The 20,168-nt window shown below is 38.7% G+C and overlaps 1 protein-coding gene across 1 annotated transcript in view; it reads right to left on the bottom strand.

The window, feature by feature from the left end:
* Nucleotides 1-4,661: 4,661 nt before the first annotated feature.
* sel1l3.S (sel-1 suppressor of lin-12-like 3 S homeolog) overlaps nt 4,662-20,168 on the bottom strand; it is a 42,228-nt gene continuing 26,721 nt past the window's right edge. The window contains exons 16-24 of the mRNA XM_018243080.2: nt 19,626-19,753; nt 17,467-17,550; nt 13,670-13,760; nt 13,500-13,584; nt 11,856-11,965; nt 11,334-11,461; nt 6,846-6,951; nt 6,696-6,768; nt 4,662-5,071 (exon numbers count right to left, since the gene is read on the bottom strand). Coding sequence (XP_018098569.1) covers nt 4,803-5,071; nt 6,696-6,768; nt 6,846-6,951; nt 11,334-11,461; nt 11,856-11,965; nt 13,500-13,584; nt 13,670-13,760; nt 17,467-17,550; nt 19,626-19,753 — 1,074 coding nt within the window. The 3' untranslated portion in view covers nt 4,662-4,802. The remainder of the gene's footprint in view (nt 5,072-6,695; nt 6,769-6,845; nt 6,952-11,333; nt 11,462-11,855; nt 11,966-13,499; nt 13,585-13,669; nt 13,761-17,466; nt 17,551-19,625; nt 19,754-20,168) is intronic.

Genomic DNA, 20,168 nt, shown 5'->3' on the forward strand with positions numbered 1-20,168 from the left:
GAATACAAACACTAGTGGGGTTATTTACTAAACAGTGAATGCAAAAATCACGAAAAATTCGTGATTTTTTTTTTTATATAAAATCAGACTTTTAAAAAGAAATCGTAAATTTTTCGGAATTTATTAAACACAGAGGATGGAAAAGTCAGAAAATCCAGCATCTCAGACTGTCGAGGTTGCATATAAGTCAATGGGAGAAATCCCAATGATTTTTTGATGTGCGCTGGGTTTTTGGCAATACCCCGAAGTTTTCTGAGGTTTTCGGGTGAAAAATCTGAAAAAATCACGAAAATCGAATGAAAAATATGAAAAAAATCGTGAAAATCTTATTTTTTCAAGTTTTTTTCCCGCAATCAAAATTGTCAGGAAAATATATTCATAAATAAGCCCGAAAAACCCGTGCGGATTTTTTCAGAAAATATTGAGATAAATTCGGACTTTGATAAATAACCCCCTAGGTGTTGGTGCACCCATACTAAAAATACTGCTACTTCCACCCAAAATCCCTGCGTTTCCACTATTCTTATAACTATCATATGAGATTTCCATGTTCTAATGATTTTACTATAGTATGAAATAGACTGATATTCTAAGGTAAAAATCCCTCTTCAACAACTTGGGAGGAAAGAAGCATAAAAATGGCATCAGTAATGAAATAAAGAGCTAAATAAGGACTGTTGCAGGTTTAAAGTAGACATATTATATTAAATTATATTAGACCAGTATCATGCACCTGTTGGTACTTGTAGATGATTTGAAGCCTTAAACCAAAAGAGCATTGATTTCTAGAGAAGCGCAATCTGTTTAATGTAAATGCAATGGCCTCTACAAATTTCACTGTGTACTGTGTACATGCTGTAGATATTGAATTTGTTGTGTATATATAAGAAAAAATAAATCCATTTTATTTGAATATGTGGTTTGGTTAATTGAAGTTACATATTGCGATGGGTTTTCTTTTCTCACACAGAATGGCAAGTAGGCTATTTAAGATATTCCTCGTATTTGGGAGCAGTAATGCCTTCTCCAGTTTACTACAGAGGATGAAAAAAGTAATGGCTTCCTTATAAAATGGGAATAGCAAAGTTTCCACAATCAACATTTTTGCTGTGAATATCCCTTTCAAACCATAAGATGTTCCCTTCATCGGAAGGGATGACCCTGTGGTTGGAAAGATCTTACAGTAAAAAGGCATCAGATATAATTATATTATTAAACACGGGGAGGCAGATTTATCAAGGGTTGAATTTCGAATTCGTGTGAGTTTTTTAACTGTATTACATTCATTACTCTAAATTAGACTCTAATATTTACTCTAAATTAGACTGGGGGGTTATTTACGGAAAAAAAATTGAATATCTGAAACTCTGACTCATTTTACCGACCCGAAAACCAAAACACGAATCGTGTATTTTCTCCGAAATGTCAGGAAGGCTACAAACATCTTCAAATTGGTCACTGGACCTCTCCCATTGACTTATACATGAATTCGTGAGGTTTAGGTGGCGAATAATTGAATTAAAATTTTAAAAAAATTCTATTCGAGTTTGGAAAATTCAATAGTCGAATTTTACAGTTTGGACCACAACAAAAATATTCAACACTTAATAAATCTGCCCTTTAGCAGTCAGATCACCAATTAACCACTATTTTTTCAGTAGAAACAATCCCAGTTTGGCTGGTTTTATACATAAGGATCTTCCTTATCCTTTTGCTGATCTTTACATGGCAGTTGTCATGCATAGGTTTGTAGCCTACCACCATATAAAAACAGGAAATGACACCCAATTTATAAAACTCCTCCCATGGAGTGTGCTGATGTCTATGGTTAATGGCAGCCATACTTCTAGCATTCCCTGTTTGGGAGAACATTGTGAACTGGACAGTAGCAGTGTATATACAAGTGGTGTGCAATAGCTGTCCCTGGAAACTGATGTATTAGGTTACATTTATTGGAGCTAGAAGTAAACAGGACACATAGGATGGTGTAGCCACTGCTTAGAGCTGGTGAGCTCTGGCCCACATTGCTGTGGGTTTACCAGGCTGTGAGTTTGCCTAGATTTAAATTTTACCTGGTTCCCTTTCCATAAATTTGTAAGATTTATTTTGCAGATTAAAATGAGCTCATGTTGAAGATCACACAAGGGGGGGAGTTTTTTTGCCTTTCAATGTGTATTGTTTTATGAAAAGCTTATACTTCTATTTATGTTGTAGCCAATTCTCTTGTCTCCAAAGAGAATCATTATGAGAAGAAACACTGAAGAATGTCTGCCAGAAGAGAATTTGCAGCATATGATATATAAACAAGTGTAGAGACTAAGTGCAACTAAACTGGTTAGAGGGATGGAAGACTTAATGTCACGACCGGCACCCAATACCAGAACAAATGCCAAGCACCCTGGTCTCGGCTCGGCCTCACCAGTAGTGTGACCACCGTTGGGCTTCGGGAGGAGCCCTCAGCTTACTTGGGTGCCACCTGGACTTAACGAGGGGTGCAAGGCGAGATGGTCTGGCTGGCAAAGGGGCACGGCTGTTAGCAAAGTCTTTTGGGCCGAAGGTCACGGTACAAAGGATTAGGCAGAAGGATGGTCAGACAGGCTGGGTCGAGACAGGCGGATATCAGAATCGTCAAACAGGCAAAGGTCAAAACCAGGTAGTCAAACAAGGGGTTAAGGAGGAGAGTTGTCGTAGGCAGGCAAGGATCAGGATACAGAATGCAGAATAGTCAGGAACAGGCAGGGTCAAACACGGATAATCAGATCAGAATTTCAAAGACGGACGCACAAGGCTCAGGAAAACCACTAGAATAAGTTCTATCATGGGCAAGGGGCTGTACACTGAATGGCCCTTAAATAGCTTTCAAAATTTGTGCCAAAACATGCGCAAAAACGTGCTGGCGCAAACACGCCAGCGTGCCTGCGCCTTTACGAGGCGCGCCGCGCGCGCCCTAGAACCAACATGGCGCTGGAGCTAAGTACCATGCGGCCCACCGCACAGGTAGTTTTCTTACACTTAATTTATTAGGGTAGACTGTCAATGTTGGGGTTGTTTTTTCTGGAAGGGGACATGATTACACTGTACATTAGCGGACACTATAGACCAGTGATCCCCAACCATTAGCTTGTGAGTAACATGTTGCTCCCCAACCCTTCGGATGTTGCTCCCACTGGCTTCAAAGCAGGTGCTTATTTTTGAATTCCAGACTTGGCAGCCTGAAATATTATTTTTATCTAATTTCCCCTTTTAACCATCATGGGCTTCCAGTGCACGTCTTTTCTCCAAAGCAAACATGTCTATGTATCACATATAATCCGCTTTACAATAAAGGTTCAAAGCTCACATTCACTTGAACAGTTCATTGGGGGCAGACATCACCTGAGCCTTGGATAATAAGTGACAATCTGCACGAATTACATTATTATACATCTAAATTTTTATGAAGTTTTGAATGCCGTAAATAGAAAAGAATTTACATCCTGAGATGACCCTTTCATATGGCTGTGTATGTACAGTGACCCAGAATAACCTTGTACCTGTATTATATTATCCAGACATCTTTCTGTCCAACATTCAATTCTGAGACCAAGGGGATTAACTTGATGTTGGCCTTCTATTTGCTGCTATAACAGTCTCTCTCCTTCTGTGAATGTTTCCACTAGACTTTGGAACATTGTTGGTGGGATTTGCTTTCATTAGATCCCAGTAGTATTAGTGAGGTTGGGCATTGATGTTTGCCGATCAGCCCTGGCTTGCAGTTGGCATTTTTAATACAACCAGGTGTTCATTTGGGTTTGGTTTGGGTGAGGTCTTATAAATTCTTTCAATTCCATCCAACACACCAATTCTTTACAGAACTGAGTTTGGACATGGAGCTATTATTGTGCAGAAATAGGATGGAGCCTCCCCTTGTGTAGTAGAACACACATCATTGCCTAGAATGTGTAGGCTTGAATCTAAGGTTTTTACGTTAGGCATTACACATTTAGGATGTGTTTTAGAATGTGCAAAAGCATCAGACAACAAAACATGATTTATTACTCCAGTATCAGGATAGGTAGGGGGCACTGAGGAGGCAGAGGTAGGAAAGAGTCTTTAAAGCAGGGGCTGATATTGTGCGGACAGGAACAAGGTGACGAGGGCGTAGAGACTGGAACAGGCCAGGGAACGAGATCCAAAGCCAGTGCCATAGTGCTCAAATTAGGCCAATGTTTAGACACTGGTGGTGAGGAGAGCTGGCCTTAAATAGGACAGTATCAGTCCTGATTGGCTGACCCTAGCCCACCAATAAGGATGCTGGGGTGAAATGGCTAAACTTGAGACCCAGCAGAAGAGCAAATAACTTGCTGGATGCTCTCCTGGTCCGATGGTTAGGGTGAGCAGTCAGTAACAAGGAGGATCAGAGTCAGACACACATTTCTGATGGCCCAGACTCCAACAGTAGGAACTTTTACACCACTCCAGTTGATGCTTGGTGTTGAGAACAGTGATGTAGGTGTAGCTGTCTGCTCATAAACAAATAGTTCCTTTGCCGATGCTGCTTCCATAGAATAGAATTTTGGATAGCTTTGACCATATCATGTACCTAGCCATGTATATATATCTAGACAAGCCACAGAAGTTTTAAAAAAAAACAGTTTGATCAAATATAATTTATCACTTGATATATCTTACAGTTTATTTAAATGTATCATTTATACAGTGCAATCAGCTTCCCATAATATTAAAGCTCTGGGCGCTAATGAAGATATAATTCTTCATGTAAAATGTCCTTCATGTCCAAAGACAACTTGTGCTCATACATACTACATTGCACATGTCACACAGTAGATGCAGATACCCACAGCCACCATAGATGCCAAAATATCTCTGTAGTTTCTGATAATCTCCTTCATATTCCTTATGATGAAGTGTACGCTTGCTCTATGAAATGGTAAGGCTTCTGCCTCAGAGTTGCTTGATACGTCTCTGGTAGAAGATTCTGTTTGTTCTGTGACTGGTGAATTATCAGAATCAGCTGCTGGAGAAGGTGCACTATGGACAACTTGCTGTCTTCTGGACTCAGGACCAACATCTGCAACAGAGTTATACAGTAAATCTTCATTTGAGCATTAAGCTAAGGTTAAATGGGTACAAGTCAATCCCAGCTGTAATGACTAGATGATTTCAGTTCTAAAAATTTCCCATATACACCATTATGGGAGGCAAATTTGAATATGAAGTGATGTTAGCTGCCCTTTTTGTAAAGAAAGAACATTTTGTCTTTTTTTTTTTGACAAGAGGAGAAGTGAAATAATAACCTACCTATGAAATAAAGGAAAATGCCACACTGCTGAGACAAAGATAACAGTGACCAAGCACAGTCAGATTTAAGCTGCCGATTCAAGTCCTTTAGACCAATCTGGCAGCTTATCTGCCCAGGTATGGGGCCCTCCAACAGGCCTCCCCAAACGATATCTGGGCAACAATTTGCCAGATTTAGATTTTTCTGTCGAATTGAGGACTAATTTTTAGGCGCTAATCACACACGGCGATTTGTTTTCCAAAGTCGCCCGAAGTTGCCTCATGAGGAAACTTGGGCGACTTTGGAAAACGAATCGGCGCATGTGATTAGCGCAGGCGATTTTTCATTTTAGCCAGGCGCAGAGCGAGGGAAGGCATTCTGGGAAGATTGGTCGCGGAAAGTCGCGGCGATTAGTCGCCAGGCGACTAAATCTCCCCAAATCGCCCAGTGTGTCCCAGCCCTTAGAAGGAAAACTAATCAGATATATATGTGGCTAGCCTTATTATAATGTTATAGAGAGCACAATGCTTTTATGTCTGTGTCTCTAATGATCTAATAACTTTCCACCCACACCCCCATTGTGCAGCTTGTGAGCCACTCCCCTACCTTCCCAAATTCCCATAATGATTCCCAAATAAAACTGTTGGCCAAGTGAGCTGTTTCAGAATCATTTACTTTGGGTCAACACAGATATCAATGCAAATGAGCCTGAGCCAACATAAGAGCACACACATACAGACAAATATTTAACCACTGATACGTTTGTATAAGAAGACACTATTCATGCTCCGGTAGTGGCTTTTAGATTAAAAAGATTATTCGTTTTCAGCAATTTCAGCTGTAGGCTTTCAAGAAGGCATAGTATACTTTTATGGAAAAATATGTTAAAGTGGAACTACACTATGAAACATTTTTAGATGGGACAATTCTAATCAGCATTTCCACTGGGTTTTCACATTTTTTTACAGTAATTTAATTTAATTTAATGCCTTCCCTAGAGCCTTCTGTTTTGCCTCTGTTCTGCTTGTTATAATCAGGTACCCTGAAAACAGCCTTATTGCTTATCTCACTATTCATGGACTCTCCCAAGGTCAGCAAAGCTTCCAAAAGTAACACAGAGCAGTGGGGATCACTGCAATAAGGCCTTATAAGCATGAGCAGCATTGACTAATTGACCCGAATACCCCAGCTCGCGAGCATTCTGGATAACAGGTCCCATACCTGTATTTGTAATATTTAGATAAAAACATGAATAAACCTGACTGCAGAAATCTAAGATAAGATCTCGAATAGGCCAGAAGGCCACTACGATTGATTTGCCGTGTAGCCACAGTTATACTGTATAGGCCATAATGTTAGTAAGTATAAGCCAGTTGCTAACTCTAAGTGTGTTTAATAGATATACATTTCTTACCTTGTACTAACCGAGCTCGCAGGAATATACCGGCAACTGCAACTGACAGTAAGAGGGATCCCACTCCATAGATCTAATGAGAGTTGAGGAAGACTTTGTTATAATGAAAGCCAATGAAACATCACAGACTAAGAGTTATTGTACACGTACCAGATGTGGGCACAGGATGGAATGCCACGCAGTGTGGATATGAAAATAAATCAGCATAAAAGAGCAAGGGCTTAAAGATTCTTCATCACTGCTGTGACTCTGACACCTGTAGAATGTAACAAATAAAATAGACCATACGTGGTGTTAAATTGCAAGATAAATACAAATAACTGGTCATTTTACTATTTACGTGCTGTTGGGGGACCCAGGTTGGCTAACCCAGTAGGTTGTCCAGTAGGTGGACAACAAGGCCATAAAATGAAAGAACTGTGGATATAATGTCTGACAAATGAATATACCACAATCTCTTTTTTTAATATACCACAACTATGGATTTACTTACAGTTTGTTGGATGTGTAAGCCACAGTTAAAGTATAGGATGGCAGCATGCTATGTAAATGATTAGACTTTACTGCAAGTTAATTAGTACTTCCTACTGTGATTGAAGTTGAATACGTGCGGGTATTCTGCATTATTCATGAATCCAGCATTTGTGATGATCACATTGGCAAACAAACAACATGGCTCTATTAATCAATTTACAAAGCAACCACAATGAGTAAAGTCCTACAAAACCTTCTCTGGGTTGGCCCAGAATGAAGCACATAAACCCAGTGGGCCAACTGCTAATGAAACTGGTAGGACAAAAATAGTTTTGTAATAATCATAACTGCAAACATCTTGCCGAAGGGAAATGTCACACCTGGAGATTCGGGGAGATTTAGATGCCCAGTGACTAATCGCCTCTTCTTTGGGGCGACTAATCTCCACGAACGGCTTCCCCCTGTCTTGCTATAATGAAAAAAAGTGAGTGCCATGCCGCAGGCGTTTTTTCATTCTAGCAGACGGAAGACAGGGGGAAGACATTCGAGGAGATTAGTCGCCGGGAGTCTAAATCTCCCGGAATCTCCAGGTGTGACCTTACCCTTAAAAGTCTATCAAAACATACCCACGACTTACGGGCTGATTTATCAGAAATCGAGTTGCCATTTTTTCTTGATTAGAAAAAACACAGAAAAAACACGAATGTTCCCAAACCTTGAATAGTCAAACCACGAAAAGTAGCCAGAAAAAAACTCAGCAAGTAAAAGCTGTCGAGATTGCGTAGAAGTCAAGGGGATATTCTCTAACTACAACTTTATTTGATTTTTTCCCCCCGTTTACATTCGATATTTTCAGCTTCGTTGAAAATGAATGGAACAATGAAATTCTTGCTTGCACTTAACTTTTTTGTGGTGTTTCTTACCAGTATTTCAGAAAAAAATTCACACAAGTTTTGTGTTTTTTTTTGGTAGTCTGCTTTTTTTTTTCAAAAACATGTATTTTGATTCATCTGCTTTTAATCATCACCAGTTCTCAATATGGAATAAGATAACATGACTGTCTATATAGTAAAGTAAAGAAAATCTAAAAAAAATAGCTGACGGTAAAAAAACTGAGACTGTGGCCAGATAAGCATAAGCTTACATAGGGCTGGAAACCTGAGCAAGATACTTTATCTAGGGTCCTGTGCTTTCTTTATCTGAGATTAAAAGGACTATAAACCTATTTTTTTAATTATTTACTTTGTATTTGTTTAATGGAAATATTAGGAAACCAAGCAGCAGTGAGATTGTAGCTATGGAACTTTATCTGGCTGTGCCAGGGATTAAGTAAAAATTTTAGGAAGACATCCATTATTTACCTGATACAGTGTATAAAGGGTTAACTTGCCAAATTTGCTGGGAGGGGTGCTGTATTATCCACAGGTAGGGTTGCCACCTGGCCGGTATTTTACCGGCATGGCCAGTAAAAATGATGGTTGATCCCAATGTTATTAATAGGGAAAAAAGATAAATATAAAAAAGATAAATATATAGGAAGGCCTGTATTTTTTTCTGGAACAGGTGGCAACCCTATCCACAAGGGAGGAGGAGGCGGCATATGGATTTAAGGGTATGTTTGTGGTATATTTAAGGGTATGACTTAAATTTTTCATATGAGTGATGAGTGATATCCCTGCAGTGAGCACCACCTATTTGTTTTTTGTATTTTTGGTGTGTTACCACCACTAATATGGATATGGTTTTAAAAGTTATTGAAATAACATGGGTGTGGTGTAAATGGGTGGAAACACTGGCTTCCATTATCAGTCCTCCACCACGTAGGCCAGAAAAATTCCAGCCCTCGGTACCATTGCAGTTGGACAGCACTGTTTTAGTCTATGACTAAGTGCCCACAAAGCATAAAATGCGTAAGGCTACATATCGAGATATTTTCTTCTTAAAGGGATACTGTCATCGGAAAACATGTTTTTTTCAAAATGAATCAGTTAATAGTGCTACTCCAGCAGAATTCTGCACTGAAATCCATTTCTCAAAAGAGCAAACAGATTTTTTTATATTCAATTTTGAAATCTGACATGGGGCTAGACATTTTGTCAATTTCCCAGCTGCCCCTGGTCATGTGACTTGTGCCTGCACTTTAGGAGAGAAATGCTTTCTGGCAGGCTGCTGTTTTTCCTTCTCAATGTAACTGAATGTGTCTCAGTGAGACATGGGTTTTTACTATTGAGTGTTGTTCTTAGATCTACCAGGCAGCTGTTATCTTGTGTTAGGGAGCTGTTATCTGGTTACTTTCCCATTGTTCTTTTGTTTGGCTGCTGGGGGGAAAAGGGAGGGGTGATATCACTCCAACTCTCAGTACAGCAGTAAAGAGTGATTGAAGTTTATCAGAGCACAAGTCACATGACTTGGGGCAGCTGGGAAATTGACAATATGTCTAGCCCCATGTCAGATTTCAAAATTGAATATAAAAAAATCTGTTTGCTCTTTTGTGAAATGGATTTCAGTGCAGAATTCTGCTGGAGTAGCACTATTAACTGATGCATTTTGAAAAAAAAATATTTTTCCCATGACAGTATCCCTTTAAATAAACTATTTTTAACTGCATCAACTTCCAAGTGATGTCCGGTCTGTGCCAGCCTGCATTAAAAGATTAAGGGGGTTATTTATCAAAATCTCAAAAAGTCTCAATTTTCTGAAAACTACTCAGACCAAATCCACACAGACTTCCCCCCTTATTTAACAATGCATTTTCCCCTAAATTTCTCGTGCGGGGAAAATACTCGCTAAAAATCAGAATTTTAGATTTGACGCCTGAATACTGCTACTTTTTCGGAAACCCAGTGCAGATCAGAATATCTTCGTGACATCTCCCATTGACTTCTACATGAACATGGCAGGTCTGAGTTGGAGTACTTTTTTGTTCTGACTTTTAACACCAGTTTAATAAATACCGAAAAATTTGAGGTTTTTTTTTTTTTTTTCCCTTTAAAAGGCTAATGAGACAAAAATCAGGCTTTAGTAAATCACCCCCTAAGTGTGTTAGTGATTGGCAGATTCTGGCACACCATAAGATTAATCTCCTGGTGTGCCTTTGAACTAATCTACTGTACATTCTAGAATGTCACATACTTTCTTGACAGTCTGATATGACCCTTACAAGAAACCAACATGTGGGCACAACGATACGTTGCGGTGCAGTATCATTACAGTACGTCCAAGAGAAAGTGGCCAAATATAAAGGAGACCAAGCAAAGTAGCAACAGGAACAACACCAAGTTTGCTCATAGCCTGAACACAGGCATAAAATGTGTGAGATTTCATATATTAAAACATTTTTGCAGCACTAGCTGAACTCTTCCATTCCAAAAGCACCATAGGAGTGTTTTGTCTACTACTGCCTAAGCAACAGCCAACTACAGTGCACCTTTAGATCTGTGAGTGCAAATGTACTCATTCTTGTATCTGTAAGTAAGAAGTGTGCAGGTATTACTCCTTAGAGTGGACCTGTCACCTACACATAAAAAGCTGTATAATGAAAGTCCTTTGCAAATTAAATATGAAACCCCAAAAATGTTTTCATTAAAACATCCATACCTGTTATAAAGGTGTTTAAATATCTAAACTGTCAATCAGATATTACCTGCCCCGCCTCTATGCCCGTGGTACAGAGGAGGGGCAGTCAATTACTTTCACTTTCCATTCAGCACTTCCTACATGTCACTGCTCTCCTCACATTCCCCCTTCCCTCCTCAGGCTCTATAATTGTGTATGGCACTGCACATGGACATTAGGTCCCCCATTCTGGTGCAAACACAAGATTTTGGGGTGATACACAATTTCCCTTAATAACCGTGTCCACAAAATGGCTGCTGCTTGTGATTGTGATTGTGATTGTATAATTCCAAGACAGAAGGAAACAAAATGTAAATAATAAATACAGTGTAAGTAAAGTTTATTTTGCTCAACTAACATGATAGAAAAGAATTTGAAATTATTTCTTAGGGTGACAGGTCCCCTTTAAATGGTACTCCCATATGTGGTATTTATTGCCTAGTATACATTTTGCACTTTGCATCACTATAAATAAGACCCACTATGTCTAACATACTATGTACAATAAATAAGAACAAGTTAGAGGGCCCTCATGAAGGGATTTCTTACCTTTGATAAAGCTCTAATGTGAGGGATTCGCTGGTAGGATAAAGAGATTTGTCTATGTTCAGGTGCTGTAATAAGTGATCTGGTATGGAAATGCCTTCTTGAACAAGCCGGGCTAAGTTATAAAATCCCTTAAAAACAAAGAGAAGCACACATGGTTTTACCAGAGGATTTATGAAGATGGTGTATCAGGCCTGTACATGCCAAATCTTAATGGCCTTTATCAAAAATACCAAGTTATTTTTAATTATACTTAGCGGCAAATCGGATAAAACAACAGACACACAAACAGGACCGGATTTTACTACTCCCTTTTATTCGCACAAAATGTAATCATTAGGACTGGAGCAATGGGGATTTTAAAAAAACTATTTTATCTCCTCCGCAACCCCAGTGTTTCCGGACCAATGTGGGTGTGGTTGGGCAGCATGCCGCCCCCTAAAATCCTGCTGCCCTAGGCCCAGGCCTTGGTGGCCTCTCCACAAATCCAGGCCTACACACGAAGTATTGTAGCTTACTCCTTACCTGGGAATCGCCCTGTAATGCCGCCTGCATGTACAGCTTCAAAGACATACTCAGATCCCTGGGTCGGTTATTGCCACCATAATAATACAGGTCACCCAGTTTCAGTAAAGCTAGAAACAAAAATTAGAATGGTCAAATGCCGTATACAGATTCCCTAGACAATTCCAGTGATTCTATTCATGTGGAGCTCATGTGGAGGCCTATTTATAAAAGGTCTTTGCTCAAACAAATTCCCCTTGCAGATTTAAAATTTGTGCGCCCCTAGGCCAGCCACTTTACATGGTTTCCCCAGACCACCCTGCTTGGACGCATGCCGAGTTGCACGTCCCCACCACGTGCTTGTGCATATGCTCGCAGTTCTCCTCAGGTCCTCTAGTTTTTTATAACCACGAATGCCATAAAAGTTAATAAAAGATCCAAATATAATCAAAAAAAAAAACTGCTGAAGGATATGCTACAAAGTACAAATATCATGAAACATGAAAACCTCTAAAAGTCCGAATTGATTCAAAATGATTCAATAGGATCAGCGCAGCTCCCATTGACTTTTATAGGATTTAGACAGTTTTTACCTGGTGCAGTTTTGTATTAGAATCAGGTGGTTTTTATACTTAAAGGAAAACTATACCCCCAAAATGAATACTTAAGCAACAGATTTACATCAAATTAAGTGGCATATTAAAGAATCTTATTAAACTGGAATATATATTTAAGTAAATATTGTCCTTTTACATCTCTTGCCTTGAACAACCATTTTGTGATGGTCTGTGTGCTGCCTCAGAGATCACCTGACCAGAAATACTGCAGCTCTAACTGTAACAGGAAGAAGTGAGGAAGCAAAAGACACAACTCTGTCTGTTAATTGGCTCATGTGTCCTAACATGTATGGTTTGTTTGTGTGCACCGTGAATCCTACAATCCCAGGGGGCTGCCATTAATTTTTAAAATGGCAATTTTACATTTATTATTGCCCAATGGCACATACTACTAGAAAACTAAGCAATATATTTTTATAGAGTCCTACATTTTTAGAGTTTTAGAGAGGAATGTAATTAAAGTTGCAAAGAGAAAAAAAAAATCGCACCAATACGAATAAAAATGCTTGAAGGTGTCGTAATCTTTTGGAGCAAACATAACGACTTTTTCAGTAAGAAGTTTTATTACATTTACTATAAAATTCGCAAATGGTCTTCCACTGTCGGAAGTGGTCGCTAAACAGTTTCAGGGTTCGCAAAAGCTATATTAAATTCGCACGAAGCAAAATTTGTTTGCGCAAATGCATTGTGAATAGTTTTTCCGTTACCGACTTTTATTACATTCCCACGTTAGAGTAATACAAAAAGAAACACAGTTTTTGAAAAAAATTATGATTTGTGGAAAAGAATAGGAAATCGAATTTTTGTAAAACCATCCCCAAAGTATTGAAAGCTGGCTTACAGAAAGGAGTTAACGGAATCATGGGTAGTGTTTAGCACCAAATAGTTATTTTAGTTTATTAGTAAATTAAAAGAACCCTTGTCATTAAAATAAAGCAAAGATGACCTCAACTGCCAGGGGGCCCATGCTCTGAGACATATACAGCAGATCACTTTCAGCACTGTACTCACAGGATTTTGTGTTAAGTGCAGATTATGCAGTACCTACCAACAGAGGGAGGATTGTTTTGGTACACTGAAAGGTTGTAGTACCGCATAATACAGGCATCTCTCAGGTATGTAGTAGCAAACTCCTGAAAATACAACAAATACAACTTCTTTATTCATTTGAAATGAAACAGGTGGCAATTCATGGAAATAGAAGAACAAAATACTTACAGGATGTTCTTCACAAAGATAAGCCATGTTAGTCTGTGAAACTTCTACTCCAGCCTCAGCAGTTAGGATGTAGTTTAGAACCGATACATGTCTGTCGGGATGAATAGCAAAACACACGTGTTTAATGTCCAGCTTTGCAAGATTGTGCTCTCAGGTGAGGGAAGAAGAGAAAACAATAGAACAATAACACGCTAAGCCATTAAATGCAGGATGGCAAAATGTAATGCTCAAAGCTGCTGTCTTTTTCTATTCCTCATTTTTGTCTTTAGATACCAGAAGAGAAAAGGGAAGAACTGAGCAATAGGTGAAGGGGGAAGAGTTGAACATGGTGTGGAGAAGACTGAAAAAGAGCAGAGAATAAAGAAACGGAAAGAGAAGAGTAGTAAAATAGAACATTGGGCCAACATTAAGGGGGTTATTTATTAAAGTCCGAATGACAAAAACTTGTAACTTATTATACCCCGAGGATGGAAAATGTTCGAATCCGAAAATCCTGCATCTCAGACCTAGTGAGGTTGTATATAAGTCAATGGGAGATGTCCCTATCCTATCTGGAAATTACTGTGGTCTGCACTGGAATTTGTCCAAAAATCCGACTGTTTCTGACTTTTCGGGCAAAAAACAAAAAAAAATCAAGGTATTCGGGGAAAAAATCTGAAAAAATCACAAGATTTTCACTACATTTTTTCGTATTTGTCCCCGATCTGATTAAATCGTGATTTTTTTAAAATAATAAATAAGGTCCGATCTTGGATTCTAGTTTGGTCAGACTTTTTTCATTAAAATAATCAGATAAATTTGAACTTTGATAAATAAGGCCCCCCAAACTTGGGATTTCCATCTGCATGGACTGTTGGAATTCAGTGCTTGTAACATGTGCTGTAAATAGGAAATAACCATCCTAGATTCATATCTCTGTTAAAGTGTTTGTTAATCTCATGTTAAATATGATCAGTTGTAAACAAGGATTTCCATGGTAAAGAAAATGAAATGCAAGCTAATGACCATGCAATTCCACAGTGTTTGCTTTATTATGGTAATCCTTTGCCTTTTTTTTTTACAAGGAATTATGTACCTGTAATATGAGCTAACAGGTGTAACAGCATCACTGTGTAAAACTGCCCTGTATTTATGGAGGGTTGTTCAGGCCAATTGCACCGGCAGCACTTCTAAGCTGATGTATTTCAGCCTTCTGTGGTGTTTACTGACATGAAAGGATTTAAAGCTTCATGAATACAATGGTGTTTTCCTCAGCAATGCTTAGTCTACACCAGGGATCCCCAACCTTTTCAACCGTGAGCAACATTCAGAAGTAAAAGGAGATGGGGAGCAACACAAGCATGAAAAATGTTCTTGGGTTCCAAATAAGGGCTGTGATTGGCCATTTGGTAGCCCCTATGTGGATTGTCACCCTACATTGAGGCTGTGTTTGGTAGTGCACCTGGTTTTTATGCAACCAAAACTTGCCTCCAAGCCTGGAATTCAAAAATAAGCACCTGCTTTGAGGCCACTGGGAGCAACATCCAAGGAGTTGGAGAGCAACATGTTACTCACGAGCTACTGGGTGGGGATCACTGGTCTACACACAGAGGCCCCTGCACTGGTGGAAACACATTATCCCCCATATGGAATAAAAGACACAATAGTAGACTAGTAAATGCTTCCTGCTGATTGGTTGCTATAGAAGACCAGACCTTTATCACAATGGTACTAATGATCTAGTTTCTCATTATAGCTCCAGGCTGCTCTATGAAATAGCCATGACAATCTTTCACTCCTAGAGCAATTATGAGCCCTGTACCTTTTGGATTTCTGTGTCTTTCTCCTCACTCAGTCATTCCTTACTCCAGGTTCTCAGCACCATCCAACCTTCTCCTTGAGGGGAGAGAATGTATATGGCTACTGCCCTACCAACCCACCCATAGGGTATGCCTACACCTGCTACACCTCCTTTACACCATCCTTACAAATTAGGCAATCCCAATGTCCTAGAAATCATAAAAGTTAATTCCTGCTTCCCTGCATTTCATTTTTTTTCTAGAAACCAATAAAACCTATTTGTAGCAGCCAAATGGAAAGCCAAGCTAGGTCAAGAGGTGGTAGAGGGCTCTCCAGCACCTCCTCAATATACCTCAATATCCAGGAACTTAATTATAACTAATAACGTAAAGGGTGGTTCATCTTTAAGTTAATTCTAAGAAACTTTTCATTATTTATTCATTATTATTCGGTCTTCATTATTTTTTTTTTATATATAGTTTTTTAATTATCTGCCATTTTCTTCTAACTCTTTCCAGCTTTTCAGTGGGGGTCACTAATCCATCTTAAATTAAGCTCTCTGTAAGGCTACAAGTGCATTGTTATTGCTACATTTTATTACTAATCTTTCTATTCAGGCCTCTCCTATTCACATCCCAGTCTCTGATTCAAATCAAGGAATGGTTGCTAGGGTAATTTGGACCCTAGCAACCAGACTGCTAAAATTGGAAACTGGAGAGCTGCTGAATAAAAAGTTAAAAAAAAAATATGAAAACCACAAATAATAAAAACCCTTATTTATTTCCACCTAAAGGTGACCATACACAGGGAGATCCGATGTCGCCAAACAAGCAGATCTCTCCCCGATATTCCCACATTGAGGTGGGCAATATCGGGCTGATCCAATCGTGGGCCCTAGGGATCAGGATGGAGGCGATATGGACTGTCAGATCGCGGGACTGCAACAACGAACAGATGTGGCTGCAATCTGATAGGATTTTTTACCCTGCCGAATTGGCATCTGTTCAACTTTCAGCCAGATATTGACCAGGGGAGCCCGTCGGATGGCCCCACACATGGACCAATAAGCTGCCGACTCTGTCTGAATTCCACTAATCTTATCTGCCATGGAGGCCATGCAGGGTTGTGTATGGCAGTTGCCTCCACTCATATGAACAATCATGACCATAAGGTGGTGCAAATAAATGGTTTTTACAAGTGTATTTATATGTAAATTACGTCCTTTAGTTTTTTATTATTCATTAAACACCTTTATTGTTGATGGACAAGTGTTAGCGTTGACCAGAAGAACCACTGAAGTACCACGGACTGATCAGTATCGGGATTCCATCCTTTTCTTACAAGTATTTAGATTGTGTATGATGGTTGGCAGTGCCCATGTCATGAACACAAAATGATGAACAGCATGACAAACTCACAACATACACCCAATAATTCGTATAATTCTCAGACATACAAGTGCCACCTTATTACAATAGTTCTTTATTGCACAGCACACTGCAATGCTTCTGTGAGTACAGCCCAGCAGCTGCCAGGTTTTTCTTATGAACCACTGACACCCACTACTGGTCATAAATGGAAATAATAAATTCAAATCAAATACCGCATTTTTAAAAATGAACTGCTCCACCACAGTTGGATTTAAAACTGGAGATATTTTTATAATCTCAGTTATAGATGTTATAATATTTTCATCAATACTGATCAGTATTAGCCCTTATCACACCATTCCCTGTCCAGTGGATCGGTTGCCACCTGGCCGGTATTTTACTGGCCTGGCCAGTAAAAATGATGGCTGATCCCAATGTTATTAATAGGGAAAAAAGATAAATATATAGGAAGGCAGGAATTTTTTTGGGGCAACCCTAATTTATATCCACACCATGATAGTGTAGCGAGTGCTGAGCTGGTGGCGCTTGCAGGAGACAAAAGACACATCCCTTGTTCTGTACAAAGTCATTATTAATCAGATAAAGTCTATTTAATGATGGCAAAAGCCACGTGGCTGTGATACTTACAAAGACTTGTCCAGATATGCATTCAGAGCTTTCCTTATGACATGCCCTATATGTCCATTTTGCTCTGCCACTGACTTTGCCCATCTACATTATAAGAGAATAAAAGTTATTTAAGCTAACGACAACTACAAAACCATATTTATTTAGCTATAAACATATATCTTACATTCATAATATCCCAAAGCAAGTTGCATTTAATGTATAGAACTGGAAACTCTGTATGTAGGCTAACATGAACTAAATTGCTCTGATATAAAATAAAATACAAACAAACAAAACACAGAGCAGACTAGAATGTTTGTTATTTATAATGAAAAAAGTGTGGTATTGGGGAGCACCAACCATCAAACACAGTGTATGGTGTGCAAGGCCAAATAATAATTATATACAAAAAAAGGAGAGAAATTGAAAGAACTGACCCTCACAGTTGTACCTTCCCATATATAACCTCCGAGGTAATTGGAAGTATTAAAATTAAAACATAACTTTTAATCAGCATTTAAAATCGATGATCAAACAAAAAATATTTAAAAAGACAGCTAGAAACAGGACGTCTGATAGGGACTTTAATGGGAAAACGGATGGGGAGGGTGCATCACAAGGGTGAAGGGGTTGGATGTGGTCAAATGATCCGTGGGCCAGAACCTTAGCTCTTTGCAGAAATTAAGTGCCTAAGGAACACGGCATTACTATTGAAGGGTACTTTAAAGCGGGTGGTGTACTATGAGGGTGAAGGGGTTGGAACTGGCTGAATGAACCGTGGGTTAAATACAGAACTGGTATTTACCAGCACGGCAAGAAAGCCATTTGCTGATTTGGTTCATAATCTATACCTAACACCCACTAGGATTAACCAATCACTTGGTTAAACAGTTGCTCAGCACCACTCGTGACAACCCTCCTTTTACCCGGTCATTCAATGTCCTGTTTCTAGCTGTCTTTTTAAATATTTTTTGTTTGGACATGGATTTTAAATGCTGATTAAAAGTTATGTTTTAATCTTAATACTTCCAATTACCTCGGAGGTTATATATGGGAAGGTGTAACTGTGAGGGCCAGTTCTTTCAATTTCTCTCCTTTTTTAGTTCTTTATAATGATCCTACCCAGGAAGATATATAAAAAAAAAACTGAAAATGGTTACACGGTTACATAATTCACCTGGGTTTAAACCCAGCTGTCCATCACATTGGGCCCATCAGTGTATTTCATTGTACCAAATGATCCTCATTATTTTATTACAGTTGTGTTCAGAATAATAGCAGTCCAACATCACTAATCTGATCAATCACTGTTTGTAGTGATTTCTACATGGCAAATTATTTACTAGTAGGTGTAGTAGAGTAATAGAAACCCAACAGTCCCAACAGTCATGACATGCTGCTGATTCTGTGTCATTGAGGCTTGTTCCAAATAATAGCAGTGTTCAAAATAATAGCAGTGTGGGTTCAATTAGTGAAGTCATTGATTCTGTGAAAAAAACAGGTGTTTTAAATGTTTCTTCATGTTTTGATTTGGAATAGAATGTACAGTGTTCCCAATGCATTTGCATGTATGGAAATAAAACTTATTATAAGGATATTGAGCTTTATTCAAATTTTAAATGCATTGCTATTATTCTAAACACTACTGTAGATGTTTATGTATTTCATTCATATGTATCCCTATGTATCTCTTTATATTCGGTGTTCTAAGATCTTAAACTAAGAACGTTATGTTATTTCATGTGCTATACAAGATCCTCCTATGTACTGTTTAGGGTGATTTTGATATTGTCTGTAATCCTACAGATGTGGGAGCCTTACCCGTGCAGAGGCAGAGTCTTATGGGTATTAAGGAGATATAGGTTTCTATTAATAATGATACAGGAGATTTCCCAACATTCTCTCTCTCTCTGTCTGCCAGCAATGGTGCTTCCTTTATATCCTCAGTCAAACACAGTTGGTCCTACACCACCCCCAGAGAAATGTCTTGATAACACCTACGATAACATATTACTATTCAAAGAAAATGTTCCAATAAACTCAGTAATTATACTTTTTTCTAATTAGAGAACCCACTTTTTTCCATTAACAATTTGAAAAGTGACAGAGAAAAATACATACAGGCACACATACACAAATATACATTTTAACCTGATGTTACTATAATGGGCAATTACATAATTCCTGCTTTTGGATCCCTTGGGACACTCTTCAAACTTCCCATCATTAAATATTGGACTAAAAAGATGATGGCGTCAATATGGCCTCCTTCTGAAGCTCTGGAGATGTACTTAAAAGCCCGAGTCTGTAAAGAGAATATTGTTTAGTATATTATTACCCTGTTGCCCATGACAAGATCTTCAAATGCAATATTATGCAAACACAAATTATGGAACAAAATATTTCTATATGTAGATCTCTGCAAAGTCTATTGGGCACATTTACTTAGGTCAGAATTCTTGCTTCAGAAAGCTTCGCCATACTTCGCACAACTACACTAGTCGTATTTCGCTACGTCTACGAGTATTCAACAAAATGCGAAAATTCCTATCAGGAAATGATTTTTCTCTAGCGGTACTTTCTTCCTAGGGAAACTTCCTCAATATACCTACGCTTACATCAATTTAAATATGGCGGCTATATACAGGTCATATGTATGTATTTATTAGTGATGGTGAAATTGCTGGAAGTGGCCACTTATTATAAAGGGGCACATTTAC

The sequence above is a fragment of the Xenopus laevis genome, chromosome 1S (genome assembly GCF_017654675.1).
Source record: "Xenopus laevis strain J_2021 chromosome 1S, Xenopus_laevis_v10.1, whole genome shotgun sequence".
Classification (NCBI taxonomy): domain Eukaryota; kingdom Metazoa; phylum Chordata; class Amphibia; order Anura; family Pipidae; genus Xenopus; species Xenopus laevis.